This window comes from Acipenser ruthenus, chromosome 1, assembly GCF_902713425.1.
Source record: "Acipenser ruthenus chromosome 1, fAciRut3.2 maternal haplotype, whole genome shotgun sequence".
Lineage (NCBI taxonomy): Eukaryota > Metazoa > Chordata > Actinopteri > Acipenseriformes > Acipenseridae > Acipenser > Acipenser ruthenus.
This window is the reverse complement of record NC_081189.1, coordinates 29300041-29316265: the sequence shown is the minus strand read 5'-3', so window position 1 is coordinate 29316265 and position 16225 is coordinate 29300041. Positions and strand designations below refer to the sequence as shown.

Below are 16225 nucleotides of genomic sequence, written 5' to 3'. Positions count from 1 at the left end.
TGCTCAACTAGCTGCTGAAGCGGAACAGTGAGGATGGAGATTCCAGGTTTACCCAGTGGAGCTTGGTTGTCGAGGATTTGTGGCACACTCTAAACCTTTTTCTCAGAGACGTCGGATTCAATGGCCAAAAGTTGTGTCGCACAGTGAAGAACTTATCAGAAGCAGCAGAGAGAAGCAGCAACTGGCTGTGGTTGAGATGGAAAGATTCTGGTTGGGGATCTCAAGTACAAGCTGGGCTAAGTCGAGAGTAGATGTTAAAACTTCATGCTGATTTGAACTTAGCTGTCATTAAGATAAGCACAAACTAAGTTTTTACAGTAAACTAATGTGATCCATCTGCTTCTCCATCCATTTGCGTTTCCTTCCATCTGATGATGTAGATATCCTTCTACCTGGTGTTGATGGCTGAAGTGTAATGCTGGCTCCAGAGATTAGCTTATTTTGCCTCCCCAGCGCATCAGCACACACAACAGCTGCGATGCTGGCTCTGGGGATCAACCACAGTACAGTCTCCCCAGCGCATTAACATGACAACCATCTGGATTGAGCTGTAGGGTACTTCTCTGGGGTCTTCAAGTGGGCACCTTCCATCCTCTGTGTTTCGTCGACTAGCCCACAACACCTCAAGAGGGCTTGACAGTGATTTTGGCATCCCAGTATCACCCCCCTCCGTCCCCCACTCAACTCTACCCAGCTTACTTACCCATACATCAGCGTTTCTTTCTTTCTATTGTGCTTGAGATCCCCAATCAGAATCTTTCCGTCCCAACCACAGCCAGTTGCTGCTCCTCTCTGCTGCTTCAGATAAGTTCTTCACTGTGCGACGCAACTCTTGGCCACGTCTCTGAGAAACCAGGTTGTAGAGTGTGCCACAAATCGTCAACAACACACCTCCACAATGCCTGCTCATGTTTCCATCTGCCACTGGTATTGACTTTAAAATTAATTAAATATCTTGTGAAAAAGTCTTTTTTTCTAAACCGTGTTCAGTATCAGCATCACTTCATGTAACACTAAAGCAGGATCATGATTTTGTTTGTACAGTTATCCTGTACAAGTTATCCTTTTAATGCTATAGATAACAAAGCTGAGGACACTGTAATGTAGTGAGGAACAACTTTTCACCAACAGGGTTTCCTCAGTGTAAAGGAATTTACACAAGTCTCTGTGGCAAAATATGTCTGGTCATCCAGCATATAGCAGTCACATTTAAGATGAAGCAGTTACAGGAAGCAGCAACACTATTGCAATTTGTGGCCAGATAGTGATTCTGACTCACAATTGATTTATGTTGTAAACTGGTCAGAAAATGTATGAAGCTCTCCTGAAGCCAAACAAAGGGTTGGGATTACCTGAGCCGTAATAAACACAGTTGCACTTTGAAGTACTGAAATACACCCAAAATTGTGCTGAACCAGTCAAATCTGGGTCAATGTAAAGTAGCATCATTACATGGTCTGTATTCTGCAGAGGTATTTGTTACATGGGTAGCACATCGTTGTCCATGGTTACAACTGCAACTGGAACTTCAAGGACTATTGCGTCTCAAGTCTTCAAGGTTTTGCAAACCACCTAAATAAGCAATCGCTCTATGCAAGGTCTTAACTTTGAGGAAATGAGACCTGCAGTGAATTGTCATGTCCGATGTGCATCAGAAAAGATCAAACTAGAATGCATGTACATGACCTGAAAAGTGTTATTTTTTGGAAAACTAAATCAGATTATTAGTTTTCTCAAAACTTCACCCAATCCAATGTAGTTACAGAATTACATTCCGGAAAACAAATTTTATCAAAAACTACTGTAACTATTATGTACTTCCATGAATGACTGATCCTATCGATGAATGTATGTATGTATGTTTCTTAGCAGACGCCCTTACCCAGGGCGACTTACAGTCATATACAAAAAGTACATATCATGAATTACAGTACAATTAAGAGCAAGATACAAAATACAATGACTTCAGTCCTAATAAGAGCAAATTTAGTACGATTTGATATCGGGGCAATTCATGAGCAGATAACAGTGTTGATAGTTACATCAGGGTTAGATACGAGTGCAAATGAAATAAAAAAATACTACAGATTGGGTTAAGTGCAGGATTAAATACAATAAAATAGGGAGCAGATAAGTGCAAGTTAAAGTGCATTAAAGGCAGAGTGTAATATAGTCCAGAAGGGAAGAGTTGAGTTTTACAGGTGTTGTCTGAAGAGGTGTGTCTTGAGGTAGGCGCCGGAAGGTGGTCAGGGACTGTGCAGTCCTGACATCCGTAGGAAGGTCGTTCTACCACTGCAGGGCGAGGGTGGAGAAGGAGCAGGCTCTGGAGGCAGAGGAGCGTAGAGGAGGTACAGCCAGTCTTCTAATGCAGGTGGAGCGGAGAGGTCGGGTGGGGGTGCAGGTAAAGATGAGGGTCTGGAGGTAGCTGGGTGCAGTCTAGTCAAGGCATCGGTAGGCGAGTACAAGAGTCTTGAACTGGATGTGATCGGGAGCCAGTGGAGTGAGCGGAGCAGTGGAGTAGCGTGGGAGAAGTGAGGCAGAGAGAACACCAGGAAAGCAGCGGAGTTCTGGATGAGCTGCAGCGGACGGGTGGCGGATGCAGGGAGGCCGGCCAGGAGGGAGTTGCAGTAGTCTAGGCGGGAGATTACCAGGGCCTGGACGAGGAGTTGCGTGGAGTAGTTGGTGAGGAAGGGCCGGATTCTTCGTATGCTGCTCAGGAAGAAATGGCAGGTGCATGCTAGAGTGGAGATGTGCTGGGAGTAGGAGAGACAGGAGTCCAGGGTTACTCTGAGGTTCTTGGCTGAAGAGGAGGGAGAGAGCATGGTAGACCAGAGGAACGGAGATAGAGAGATCAGAGGAGGGGGAAGATGAGGAGGGGTAGAAAAGGAGGTCAGATTTAGAGAGGTTGAGTTTGAGGTGATGCGAGTGCATCCAGGAGGAGATAGCAGACAGACAGGTAGAGATACGGGAGGGGATGGTGGGGTCGGGGGGGGGGGGGGGGGGGGGATGAAGATCTGAGCATCATCAGCATAGAAATGGTATGAGAAACCATGATGAGGGGGCCCAGGAAGCAGGTGTAGAGAGAGAACAGGAGAGAACCCAAGACCGATCCTTGGGGGACTCCTGTTGAGAGAGGGTGAGGTGTGGAGGTTGAGCCGCGCCAGGTCAGCGAGAGAGGATAGGAGAATAGAATGATCGACAGTGTCAAAGGCAGCAGAGAGATCTGGGAGAATTAGGACAGAGGAGAGAGAGGCAGCATGGGCAGAGTTTAGCGAGTTAGTGACAGACAGGAGAGCAGTTTCAGTGGAGCGAGCAGAGTGGAAACCAGGTTAGAGATGGTCGAGCAGAGAGTGGTTAGACAGGAAAGCAGAGAGCTGGAGATGTACTGACCACTCAAGGGTTTTAGAGAGGAACGGTAAGAGGGAGACAGGACGGTAGTTTTGGAGGGAGGTGGGGTCGGGGGGGGGGGGGGGACTTGTTTGAAGGCAGAGGGAAGGAAGCCAGAGAGGAGAGAGGTGCTGAGAAGGGAGGAGATGAAGGGGAGTAGAGCAGGAGCAGCAGCTTGAAAGAGGTGAGTGGGGAGGGGGTCCAGGGCACACATGGTGGGGTTGTGGTCCTGGATAAGCATATACCACTTTGTTGAATACTCCATTACAGAATTAAACAGTTATACATAATTCTATAAATGTTTTACATTATCTGCATTACTCCATACGCTCAATATAAACTCCAGCTCACCAATTAGACCACTGTCTGTTAGTTCCTTTCAATGTGAAGATAATTTTAAGAACTTTAGTTAAGAGATTTACGATCTCTTGGTCTTCTTAATGCAGTTATTGAACCACAAATACTGTGCTGACAGAAGTGTGGGAGTAAGCTTTGACAATAACATGTTGACATTGGCAGCATGCTATGTTGCCAAATATCTGTCAAGCAATTTTATTTATTTTTTTACAGCAAAATTGAAAGCAGGCACTTAACAACCACTTCCATAGCTGCTGATATTGAGGTGAAAAATTAAAGAGCATTTCATTTTGGGGTGTCATTATGAAAAACACATTACACGGCTTAAATTCTGCTGAAAAGGGCTGGTGCTCCATGTGGTTTCATTATTATTATTTTTATTAGCATGTTATACATTTTGCTCTGAAACACTGAAGCGTGTAGGATAAATCATAGTAAAGCATATTTAAAACACATACTGTACAAGTGTGGTAAATATCAGAGAAATATGGTAAAGATTTGTAAAAACTTCATTAAGCGTAATACATTGTATAGGCATGGGTAAAGGAAATTCCTGTGTAAATAAAGCGTGGTCAATGTTTACACTGTAGCTTTAAACATCTTCTCTAGATTTCAAAGCATTCAATCCCAAGCACCTCACTCAAGTTCACAGGTGACCTATTTTATTTGTTTCACTCAACAGAGGTGAGATGGTTCGGAGTGGTGTTCACTGATTTGACTTAGTGAAGCATGACTAAATCCTTTGATTCGTCAAACATGACTTGCTGACGTCTAAGCTGGCTGTTCTTGGTTTCTAAAACAATGAATTCCTACCAACCCTAAAGATCTAAAAACACAGGGTGCTTCCGTATCCAATATACACAAATTCTGATTCATGATGAACAGTCACACCTCAGTTACTAACAACTTTTCTACCTGGAGAAATGCAAATTGAATTATTGTACACAGTACATGAAGGATGCAATGTATAGGAGTGTTACTTTATTGACATGCATTATGAATGTGAACAAGGGTGGCTCATGGCTTGCTTGAAAAATGAAATAGAAAACTGTACATGTTTATGTCAATTGGTAGATAATTTGACAGTGTATGTGTTTTCTATTTTTTTGTCCAGCCACTGTACATCAGATAGCAATACAGAAACAAATGATTTGAAGCAAAATACTGCACTATACAGTAAGAGAAAGATTAACTGATACTGCCTTTCTTAGACAGACTTGCTTAGAGTTGCTGATCCTAATTATTTCAAGCTGTACCTGTCCCTGTTAGGAAATAAATGTTGCTATGGTCACATCATTCTGTGAGCACCAATTAAAGCTAATACACCTGTATGTTGGATTAAGGTCAATAGCCTCCAATGTATTTGTTTCTTATAAGATAACCCAGGAGAGCGTGAGCCTGACCTGTTTGTTAAAAACAGACTCATTATGCATGATAGCCACGTATGTTTCATTAAAACTCTTGGGAACATGACAGTTTCTGACCTTTTGCTGTACAGTTTGAAAACAAAAGCTGGAGATTTGAGACCAACGGCTATTAGTATAGGGTTACATTGTGCGTTTCATGCTTACCATATATTCCTTAGTTACTGTATTTCTTACTGATGTATTTCTTACATAGACTAGGGGCAGAGTGTTGCAGGGAAACTAATGGTTAAAATCTGGTGTACTAGTTAAACTTAGAGTGGACCTAGAGAGAAGAGAGCACTTTCCAGGCTCTGTTTAATAAGATGTGACAGAGACAAAATGATTCTTGGTGATACATCTTCCTCCTGACCTGTGAGGGCGCTGTGTAAAGGGAACAGAGTGCCCTGGACTGGATGGCCAGACAATTAATTCCCAGGGTTAGGCAGAAGTTGGTCATCCAGAAAGGGGGCAGAGCTCCAGTATACTAAATCATCGACCTGGAAAGGAAATGATGTGGTAGCCGTGGATTAGAGGCGCTGTTGCACTCGTTAACCAAGAGGTCATGATAGATGGTACAAAAGGGGACGGAACGAGGTGATCTCTTCTTTTTTGTAATGGTTAATGTGAACTGGAAAGAGAAACCTGTGTTGTTATTGTGAGTGTTTTATTTGTTTCTTGTCCTGTCTGAAAATACTGTTTGTTATTATTTAGATGGCTGAAATACAATCCGGAGCTGTTGCCAAAGGCCAGCACTAAAACCCGGACAACACTTGTTTGCACAATAAACTGTATTTGCACTACGAGCACTAGAGCACGCGCTGTGGACTTGTGTTTGTGTTACGTGTGGGTGTAAAAGATCGGGATTATTATTATTTTGGGACCAACCCGCGGATTACAGTAAAGCAATACACTCCGCTGTATAGCTTATCATTGTTATTATTTACTGTGTGTTTTGTGTCATCTGACACTTGGGTTTAAAATAAAACACCATTGAACCTGGATTATCGTTGTCTGTCTGTTTATTGATCACCGCTGCACACCTGCACCTGCACACTGGTAATCACTTTGCTGCATAAGAAAATCAGATTTTGTTGCCCTTTTAGTGTATATTACAGATGGTTCTCCAAAATTGCAGTCGCACCACTACAGAGGGTTCTCCAAAAAAAAACCTAATAGCACCAATTGACTACACAACATACCAGACCTTATAATATAATGTATAGCTTTTTAGTTAATCATTTTTAAACATATTCTTGATAATAGTCTTATCTACAGTCTTGTGTGGTACAATATTAATGTCACAAGATAATTGTGGCATGTGATTGGAAGAGACTAAGTACATTCCTTGTTTCATAACCATAGAGTACATACTGTAAAAAGCAAACAGTTTAAAGTACGACTTGCAAAAGAAAATGTTAGTTTATGTGCCCTTGATTATAAGCATAATAGTCATAAGACTAATAGTTAAAAGTGCTAATTTCTATATCCCAAAATAGTTATGTGTTTTATGTGTAATTATTTTACACTTAGTTTTCTTTAAATGCCTGCTTATTTTAGACAAAATAAGATAAATAAGATAAATGGGTATTGTAAATGACCCAGTTTGAAGGGAATGACAATCCATTGGAAGAATGAATTGATTGCTAATTTAACCTAGACGCATGGATGTGCGAAAGAGCATCAGGGGGATCAGACTGAATTGCGGTAAAGCCTACGTACGTGGCCATTGCCATAATTCATTCTTCAGACTCACCCCCCCCCCCCCGCCCCACGCCCCCCGCCCCCCACCCACCGCAGTGGACAATTCCAGGGAAAGACCCCCCCCCCCCCTTGAATTCTACAATTACATAGTCAGTTACATTGTGTGAAGGACTTTCCTTTTTCTTTGTTGGAAAGTTCTAGAGTTTTTCTTCAAAATCCAATCCTGATGTTTCACTATACAAGGAAAGTGCTTATTGTTTACGTTGTTTGATGCATTTCTTTGTGCTGTTCTTGCTCTTTTTCCCTTTCCTTGAGCTTTCTTTTCATGAAATACTTTCAGGACCTTTTGTAGTTTTCTTTTTTGTACTGCTTTACCTTCTTTATTTTTAGGCCAACACAAATGGTCAGCCAACATACTGTGGGAGATTTTGCATATTTTCTGTAGTGGTCTGTGGCAGGATAGCATCACGGCCCAAGCTGTTACTGGCAGGAAGTAGACTCAGAGTTAAGAAGCTGCAGTTTAGCGCTGTTGCACACATCTATTAAACACAAAAACAGGAAGAAACAAAACAGGCACAAGGGCCTGTATAAAAGGTTAAACAAAACAATACAAACATTAAGAGTTTATTTTACAATATATTAGGATTAAGGGGTGCCATTGACACTTTGGGTGTTTGTGCTTGCACCTTGTGGCTAAGTGGATTACGTATCAAGTTCAGTTTGGGACAACATTAGTTTCTTCTAAAATATAAAGTTTAGGACCCTCGTTGTTATTGCTTATGCTTGATTCTCATTGTTCAATGGCTTGCATTTCAGAGTCAGCTAGGTTTATTTGTTGATTTTTAACTATGTCTGTGCATTTTCCTCAAAAAACTATTTAAACCAAGTTTTTATTGCTTCCTCTTTCAAAGCCCTTTGAAAAGCAAAGTTAACTTTGGCAGTAGAAAGGGATGATATTTGCTTGTGTTCTCTAACCACCTTCCTCCATTCAACTTTGAGTGGACAAAATATGGCAATGTCACAGGGTTGAAGTATATGTGTGGCATTTCTTCATTGACGTGGGACTTGTGTCCATCAAGGAATTTGGACATTTCGCCTGGGCAGCAACAAGTCATGGGTAGACCACATTAGATAGGCAATGTATTTGTAGAAAGTGGCTGATCCGATCAATCCTCATTCACTTCTGCAAATTGTGATGCCATCTGGAAAAGACAGCCACATACTGTATCTGGGGACACTTAGATAAGGCAGAATGACCATGAGGTCAGCTGCTTTACCATTTGCTAAGAAATTGCGAAGAACTGTGATACACTACTTTTCAGGACCAAGAAGAGTTTTGGGACATAATTGCATCCCAGTAGTTATATAATAGCATTTTATAGCATTCTGAAGATTCCTTTAAGGCACACAGTGTACAATAGATCGCCATCTTTATAAAATGTGTTGAGAACCTAAATTATGTGTGTGTGTGTGTGTGTGTGTGTATATATATATATATATATATATATATATATATATATATATACACACACACACACACATATATGTATATATATATATATATATATATATATATATATATATATATTAGTTTTCAGCCAAACTTACAGTTTAGATGACATTCATGGTCACACTCTTGTCATCTTACTTCAAAGGGATTAATTATATAACTCCTGTAATTATATAACACACTGTATCTATTGTAGTGATCCTGGTTCCCGCAGGCAGGAGCATCACACAGGGCGAGGCAATCCACACACAGGCGGAGGGCAGGCGCAAACCTGGGTCCTCTCGCACTAAAGTATAGAGCCGATACTGCTGTACAAAAGAGCCGACTCGTATATCAGGCTTATGACTTTGTGTGTGATTCGTCACCTATCAACCCTACTGCTGCCTTCCCCAGTGCACTATACTGCCTTCCCCAGTACACTATATATATATATATATATATATATATATATATATATATATATATATATATATATATATATATATATATATATACATACAGTACTGTGCAAAAGTTTTAGGCAGGTGTGAAAAAATGCTGTAAAGTAAGAATGCTTTCAAAAATAGACATGTTAATAGTTTATATTTATTAATTAACAAAATGCAAAGTGAGTGAACAGAAGAAAAATCTACATCAAATCAATATTTGGTGTGACCACCCTTTGCCTTCAAAACAGCATCAATTCTTCTCGGTACACTTGCACACAGTTTTTGAAGGAACTCGGCAGGTAGGTTGGCCCAAACATCTTGGAGAACTAACCACAGTTCTTCTGTGGATTTAGGCAGCCTCAGTTGCTTCTCTCTCTTCATGTAATCCCAGACAGACTCGATGATGTTGAGATCAGGGCTCTGTGGGGGCCATACCATCACTTCCAGGACTCCTTGTTCTTCTTTACGCTGAAGATAGTTCTTAATGACTTTCGCTGTATGTTTGGGGTCGTTGTCATGCTGCAGAATAAATTTGGGGCCAATCAGATCCCTCCCTGATGGTATTGCATGATGGATAAGTATCTGCCTGTACTTCTCAGCATTGAGGAGACCATTAATTCTGACCAAATCCCCAACTCCATTTGCAGAAATGCAGCCCCAAACTTGCAAGGAACCTCCACCAGGTTTCACTGTTGCCTGCAGACACTCATTCGTGTACCGCTCTCCAGCCCTTCGGCGAACAAACTGCCTTCTGCTACAGCCAAATATTTCAAATTTTGACTCATCAGTCCAGAGCACCTGCTGCTATTTTTCTGCACCCCAGTTCCTGTCTTTTCGTGCATAGTTGAGTCGCTTGGCCTTGTTTCCACGTCGGAGGTATGGCTTTTTGGCCGCAAGTCTTCCATGAAGGCCACTTCTGACCAGACTTCTCCGGACAGTAGATGGGTGTACCAGGGTCCCACTGTTTTCTGCCAATTCTGAGCTGATGGCACTGCTGGACATCTTCTGATTGCGAAGGGAAGTAAGCATGATGTGTCTTTCATCTGCTGCAGTAAGTTTCCTTGGCCGACCACTGCATCTACAGTCTTCAACGTTGCCCGTTTCTTTGTGCTTCTTCAAAAGAGCTTGGACAGCACATCTGGAAACCCCTGTCTGCCTTGAAATTTCTGCCTGGGAGAGACCTTGCTGATGCAGTATAACTACCTTGTGTCTTGTTGCTGTGCTCAGTCTTGCCATGGTGTATGACTTTTGACAGTAAACTGTCTTCAGCAACCTCACCTTGTTAGCTGAGTTTGGCTGTTCCTCACCCAGTTTTATTCCTCCTACACAGCTGTTTCTGTTTCAGTTAATGATTGTGTTTCAACCTACATATTGAATTGATGATCATTAGCACCTGTTTGGTATAATTGTTTAATCATACACCTGACTATATGCCTACAAAATCCCTGACTTTGTGCAAGTGTACCTAGAAGAATTGATGCTGTTTTGAAGGCAAAGGGTGGTCACACCAAATATGGATTTGATTTAGATTTTTCTTCTGTTCACTCACTTTGCATTTTGTTAATTGATAAATATAATCTATTAACATGTCTATTTTTGAAAGCATTCTTACTTTACAGCATTTTTTCACACCTGCCTAAAACTTTTGCACAGTACTGTATATATATACTGTTATAAACAGTGTAAATAAAATTTAAAAAAAAAATACCAAAAAGCACAATTATTTATTTCATTGCCTTTGTTTATAGATTTAGACATTTGAAACCCACCCTTGTACATATTGCATTCTATTTTTAGAATCATTATTAAATACATTTATTGGTTTAAATGTTTACGTTATCTTGTCAAAGCAAGTTGGGTACATGTTTTTAAATTATTAGGCAACATGTTGTATGGTCATTTAGCAGGAACGCAGGAAAACTGTATCACAAACTCATTTGAAATACAATGTGCAAAGTAATGGGTCACATAATTGGAGGACTACACAATAAAGAATTAAAGGCACAGATGATTTAATTTTAAAATGCAGGTTTAATTACGAAATAACATTAGAACTTTTTTTTTTAAGTTAGGTGCCAATTTAATTTGTATCAACAAAATTCAGGAAGTGTGTTCCTAGAATATACAAATAAGGTACTGTATAAAAATGTATATACTGCCTTTATTAGTACAGGAAATTGAAATATTTATTAGAGGACACTTAGTAAATACTGCAGAACAAAGACTGAAAAATATAAGCAGATTGGACTATCACTGCTAAACTAGAAGGTTGTAAATAGACACCAAAGTTCATTATTGATTTGGATCACAATCCTGTACACTGTAAATATTTTAATGCTGCACACATAAGTGATTTTGAACAAATATAGCCTAGATCAATAGACTACAGTCATATGATACAATCAACCTGCAGATCGACATATGACGTCAGGAAATTACCCGTTTTTGTTACGCGCGAGAAGACAACGGGCAGGAACAAGGAACATATTAAGCGGTGTAAATGGATTTAGGTAAAGTACTTTACATATAACTTACATTAAACAAATAATAAGTATTCATATTGTTGTATAAAGTATGACGGGGAGCTTTTTTGTAATAAAAGTGGGCAGCTCGCTGACCGTTTTCTCGTAGGCAGTACTCTCTGTATGCCCGTCCACGAAGCAGTTTACTGAATCGGTAATCACCAGTCTGTGAAACAATCAAAAAGTGGAAACTGAATACGAATTTGAAGGACTCCGTTAGTTCCCTTGTGTACCCTATTTTGACACATCGTTAAAATTAGGCACTTTATTTATATAGCACCTTACTGTTGCCAACAAACGGATGCTGTAAAAAACACAAGACAAATAGTAAATTAACACAGTGGTAAATTAAAACTGTAGTACATTTAAATTTAGCAACCCTTAATGCGCACCGCATTGTGTCAAATAAACGCTGATTTCAAGGTTTTGCTATCGGTTTGTTCTGCTCTTTGTCCATATGTACGGCCTACACATGCTTTGAGCTTGGAATAATTTGAGATCCGGCAATAAATTCCAGAGAGCCATATATAATTGTGATGAATCTTGGGAAGAAGACGTTATTGAGACCATCATAATCTGGGGAACACTGTATAGGAGGAAATGCCCATCCTTCAATATTATATTTACATTTTCTTATTTTTACTGAAAATGAAAATGCGTGTGTAGACGGCGTCTGCCCATTCTACCACCCATGTCTAAATTTACTTGACATTACGCTTCTCCCATGCAAAATAATATTTAACTTTAAACAATGTAACTACTAGTTGTTTATTTCACGCTTAATATAAAAACATAGGTGCCCCTTTTTGATTGTTGCTCCTTAACAAGCTATCTGCTAGTGAACATTCACAATAGACAATACGTTTGCATGAAACAAACATGGTTATACGAATTCAATTTCAGGCAATTTTATTTATTTTTTATTTTACCAGGAATGAATGCTTAATTTTTGACGGGGATATGTATGCTATGAGATATATATACGGGGATATATATCTCATAGCATGATATATATATATATATATATATATATATATATATATATATATATATATATATATATATATATATATCTCATAGCATACATATCCCCGTCAAAAATTAAGCATTCATTCCTGGTAAAATAAAAATATATTTGTTCTTTTTGCAGGTCATTTCTGTTTATAGGATTCTTAGTGATGAGAGGAAAAGAATGTTTTCAGCATTGAAATACCATGCAGTAGACTATGTATATGAGGTAGGTAAAATATCAAGTACCTTTACATATTAACTATATGGGTGTTATACCTATAGTATTGCAGCTGGTTATCAATGTTTGACAGTAGTAGAAAGGAGAAACAAGCTTACAGGCATTTCTGCCAAAGGTAATGGTATTTCCACCTTTAAAATACCATCTGTTTTTTATGTTTACAGGCAGCGTTCCCAAGGCTAAAATGCGCGAAGGCAACAACCTTCTCACTCAGTTTACTAACTTTCGCAGGTTATTATCATACATAACAACCTTAACTTATCATTTTGAGAGCGTTCTTGCAAAGCATTAACATAAGCATATTTGTGTCTGTCTTGCAGCGGATTCTCTAATTTCCCTCTGTAAAAATGCACGTCACATTCGTGCAGAGCACGCTTGGGTGCCAGCGAATCTATTAGTTCCCTTTCAAGTCGAAAATAACCATCAAGGTATGGGATATTGCCGTCAGGCAGTAGGGATTGGCTGAGCTTTATAGCAAAGCTGCCGATAGGCCTCTGCGTGAGCTGCCCCTGGGAGCTTACTACACGCAGCGCGCAGAGACTCTCTTCCTCTTTTGTCTTCAGCATTGGTAGCGGTAGGTAATAGAGCTGGTAACTGCTTGTACTCGCTAAGCTTAGGCTTGAGAAGCTGGTTATTGCCCCTTCTCTGAGTTTATTTCAGTTATACTCTTCGGAGTGATTATTATTATTGTTTAAGGATTATATAAATTGTTTTTACAATATATATATTTCCTTCACGCTTTGCTTCGGCATCGCGTTGTCTCGTGGTCTCCGTCTTTCCTGTGTTAATAAATATTTTTTAATTATTAGTGTTGTGTTTTGGGTTTTTTTGTAAATAAAATTGTATATATTGTGTGTATATATATATATTTTGTGAAGGACGCGCGTTGCGTTGGCCTTGGCCGCGCGCGTATCTGCAGCCTCGGTCTTGCCTTGGCTAGACCGCGTGTGTGGAGCCTGCACTGCAGTCTCCCACATACTACCTCTGCGGTGTGTTCCACCAACCGCGTGGTAGCTGTACTGTGCCCACATATTATTGTGCCCCAGTCACATATCACTAGCATATAGTGCTGCTGCAGCGTCCCAAAAAAAAAAAATCCCATTCACTGCACAGAGGAAGACGACCACAAAGCGCAATTCCCCAGCACCAACAGGTAAGTAGTGCACAGCATCCAAGACACTGTACCAGCACTTAGCGTCTCCGCTCTGCGGGTCAGCTGACGCTTAGGCGTCTGCGCTAGCGTTCTATGCTCGGTACTCACGCTCCGGCGTGCTGCGCTTTGCCGCTTGGTGTCAGCGCTTTGCCGCTTGGTGCAGTGCTTCGGCGCTTTGTGCAGCGCTTCAGCGCTTGGTGCTAGCGCGTCTGCGCTTGGGGACTCAGTGCTCGACGCTCGACGCTTCGGTGCTCAGTGCTCGACGCTCGACGCACGCACCGTCGACGCTCGGTGCTCGACGCTCGGTGCTCGACGCATCGGTGCTTGACGCTCGACGCTCGGTGCTTGACGCGTCGGCGCTCGACGCACGCACTTCAGGTGCTCGACGCGTCGGCGTTCGACGCACGCACATCGGTGATCGAGCACTATGTCGAGCTTTCATCGATGCGTGACCTGCCAGGCCAAGTTGCCTGCCAGCGATCCGCACGATGACTGCGTAGCGTGTTTGGGGCCGGAGCACGCCGCATCTGCCTTGGCGGATAAGGCATACTGCCATCTACGTGCCGGGTTCCAGACACGCACCCTTCGCCAGAGAGCAAAGAGGGCGGCTGGGGGTCAGTCCCCATCCTCGGGGTTGTCCCATCCTATCTGTTATGACGCCGCCGATGGCGTTGCAGCTCTCCAGGAGCCCATCTTCCCAGCTTACAGCTGGTCAGAGGTCCCCAGCCAGGCGTGCTCGGGAACGTTCCCGCAGCCCCTACTCTCGCGGGGCACGTCCCCGTCGGGAGTCCAGGTCGAGATCTCGATTGCCTCACCGTAGAGGGTACAGGAGCCTGATAAGGTCCCATTGCTGGATGCTCCAGTTTCACCGGGGCACACGTTTGGCCCAGCGGTTGAGGAGATGCTGCAACGCTCCGTCAAGGCACGTGAGGCGTCGCAGCAGTTGGCAAGGATGTGGCCAAACAAACCTTTCCAGCCAAGGCGGCCGCAGGAGCGCCAGTGGCGCAGAGCACCGCCACAGCAGCAGGCGCAATCACGAGGTAGTAAGATCTCCCCTTCAGGTCCATCAGCGCGCAGCCAATCCACGTCTGTAAGACCGCAGTGCGGAGGGTGGCACCCTAGAGGAGGTGGCAGGCCACGCCCTCGTGGCTCTGGCAAGGCCCCTCGCGAACGAGTGCAGCCGAAACAGCCCTGAAAACTCCAGGCAGCTGTTAACCCACCCCTACACTGTCCCACAGCTCCAGTTCTGGCAACAATGCACCAACGACATCTGGGTGCGCAAAACTATATTCACCGGGTACACCCTTCAGTTCCAGTTAAAACCTCCCCCCTTCCGGGGAGTAGTGGTAACTGCAGTGAAGGACTCGGTTCAGTCCTCATCTCTGAATGTGGAAATACAGGCATTGCTCAGGAAGCATGCCATTCAACAAGTAGACCCTGCTCTGATCGACCAGGGGTTCTATTCCAAATACTTCCTGGTGCCCAAAAAGGACTGCGGGCTCCGCCCTATTTTAGATCTGCGAGTACTGAACAAATACCTGCGGGTGTTATCGTTCAGGATGCTTACGCACAGGCACATCATCCAGTGAGTCCGACACGGCAACTGGTTCACCACCGTGGACCTGACAGATGCGTACTTTCACTTTCCCATCTGCCCGGGTCACAGGAAGTATCTGCGTTTCACATTTCAGAGCAGGGTATACAAGTTTTGTGTCCTTCCATTCGGCCTGTCACTAGCTCCTCGAACCTTTTTAAAATGTATGGATGCCATTCTAGCTCCCTTGTGGGCTCAAGGCGTCCGACTGCTGAACTATCTCGACGACTGGCTCGTCTGCGCGCAGTCGAAGGAGCAGTTGGCACAGCACACAGTGATGGTTACAGACCATCTTCAGCAGCTAGGTCTGAAGGTCAATTCAGAAAAGAGCCGCCTCGTGCCGAGCCAACAGACCGAATTCTTGGGTCTGCATCTGGACTCTGTGTCCATGGAAGCGACCCTGTCGACACAAAGAGTTGCCTCGATGGAGCGGTGTCTCTCCCTATTCAGGTTGAGAGAAACAGTCAGCATGGAGCTGTGTCAGCGCATGCTGGGGTTGATGGCTGCCGCCTCGCAAGCCCTTCCCTTGGGCTTATTACACCAGAGACCTCTGCAGGCCTGGTTCAATGCCTTCGCGTTGCATCCGTGGAGAGACAAACACTGCAGATTGACGGTATCCCGAACCTGCTGGGAAGCGCTGCGTTGGTGGAAAGTTCCGTTGAACATCCGCCAGGGCGTACGCTTGGGTTCCATCTTCCAAAGGTTATCACGACCGACGCTTCCAACCAAGGTTGGGGAGCAGTCTGGAACGGCTCAGGGACCCGCGGAGTGTGGTCAGGACCCTGGAGGTCAGCCCACATCAATGCTCTGGAACTCAGAGCGGTGGACCTCGCCCTCCGGCACTTCTTGCCAGTGCTTCTAGGCAAGCACGTGTTAGTGCGGTCAGACAACACCACGGTTGTGGCGTATATCAACCAC

At 43.0% G+C, this 16225-nt stretch overlaps 1 protein-coding gene across 1 annotated transcript in view; it reads left to right on the top strand.

Moving 5' to 3' along the window:
* The first annotated feature begins 11204 nt into the window (after positions 1-11204).
* Positions 11205-16225, top strand: part of LOC117411696 (protein shortage in chiasmata 1 ortholog-like) — a 53670-nt gene continuing 48649 nt past the window's right edge. Inside the window, exons 1-2 of the mRNA XM_059023111.1 lie at positions 11205-11299; positions 12462-12548. Coding sequence (XP_058879094.1) covers positions 12504-12548 — 45 coding nt within the window. The 5' untranslated portion in view covers positions 11205-11299; positions 12462-12503. The remainder of the gene's footprint in view (positions 11300-12461; positions 12549-16225) is intronic.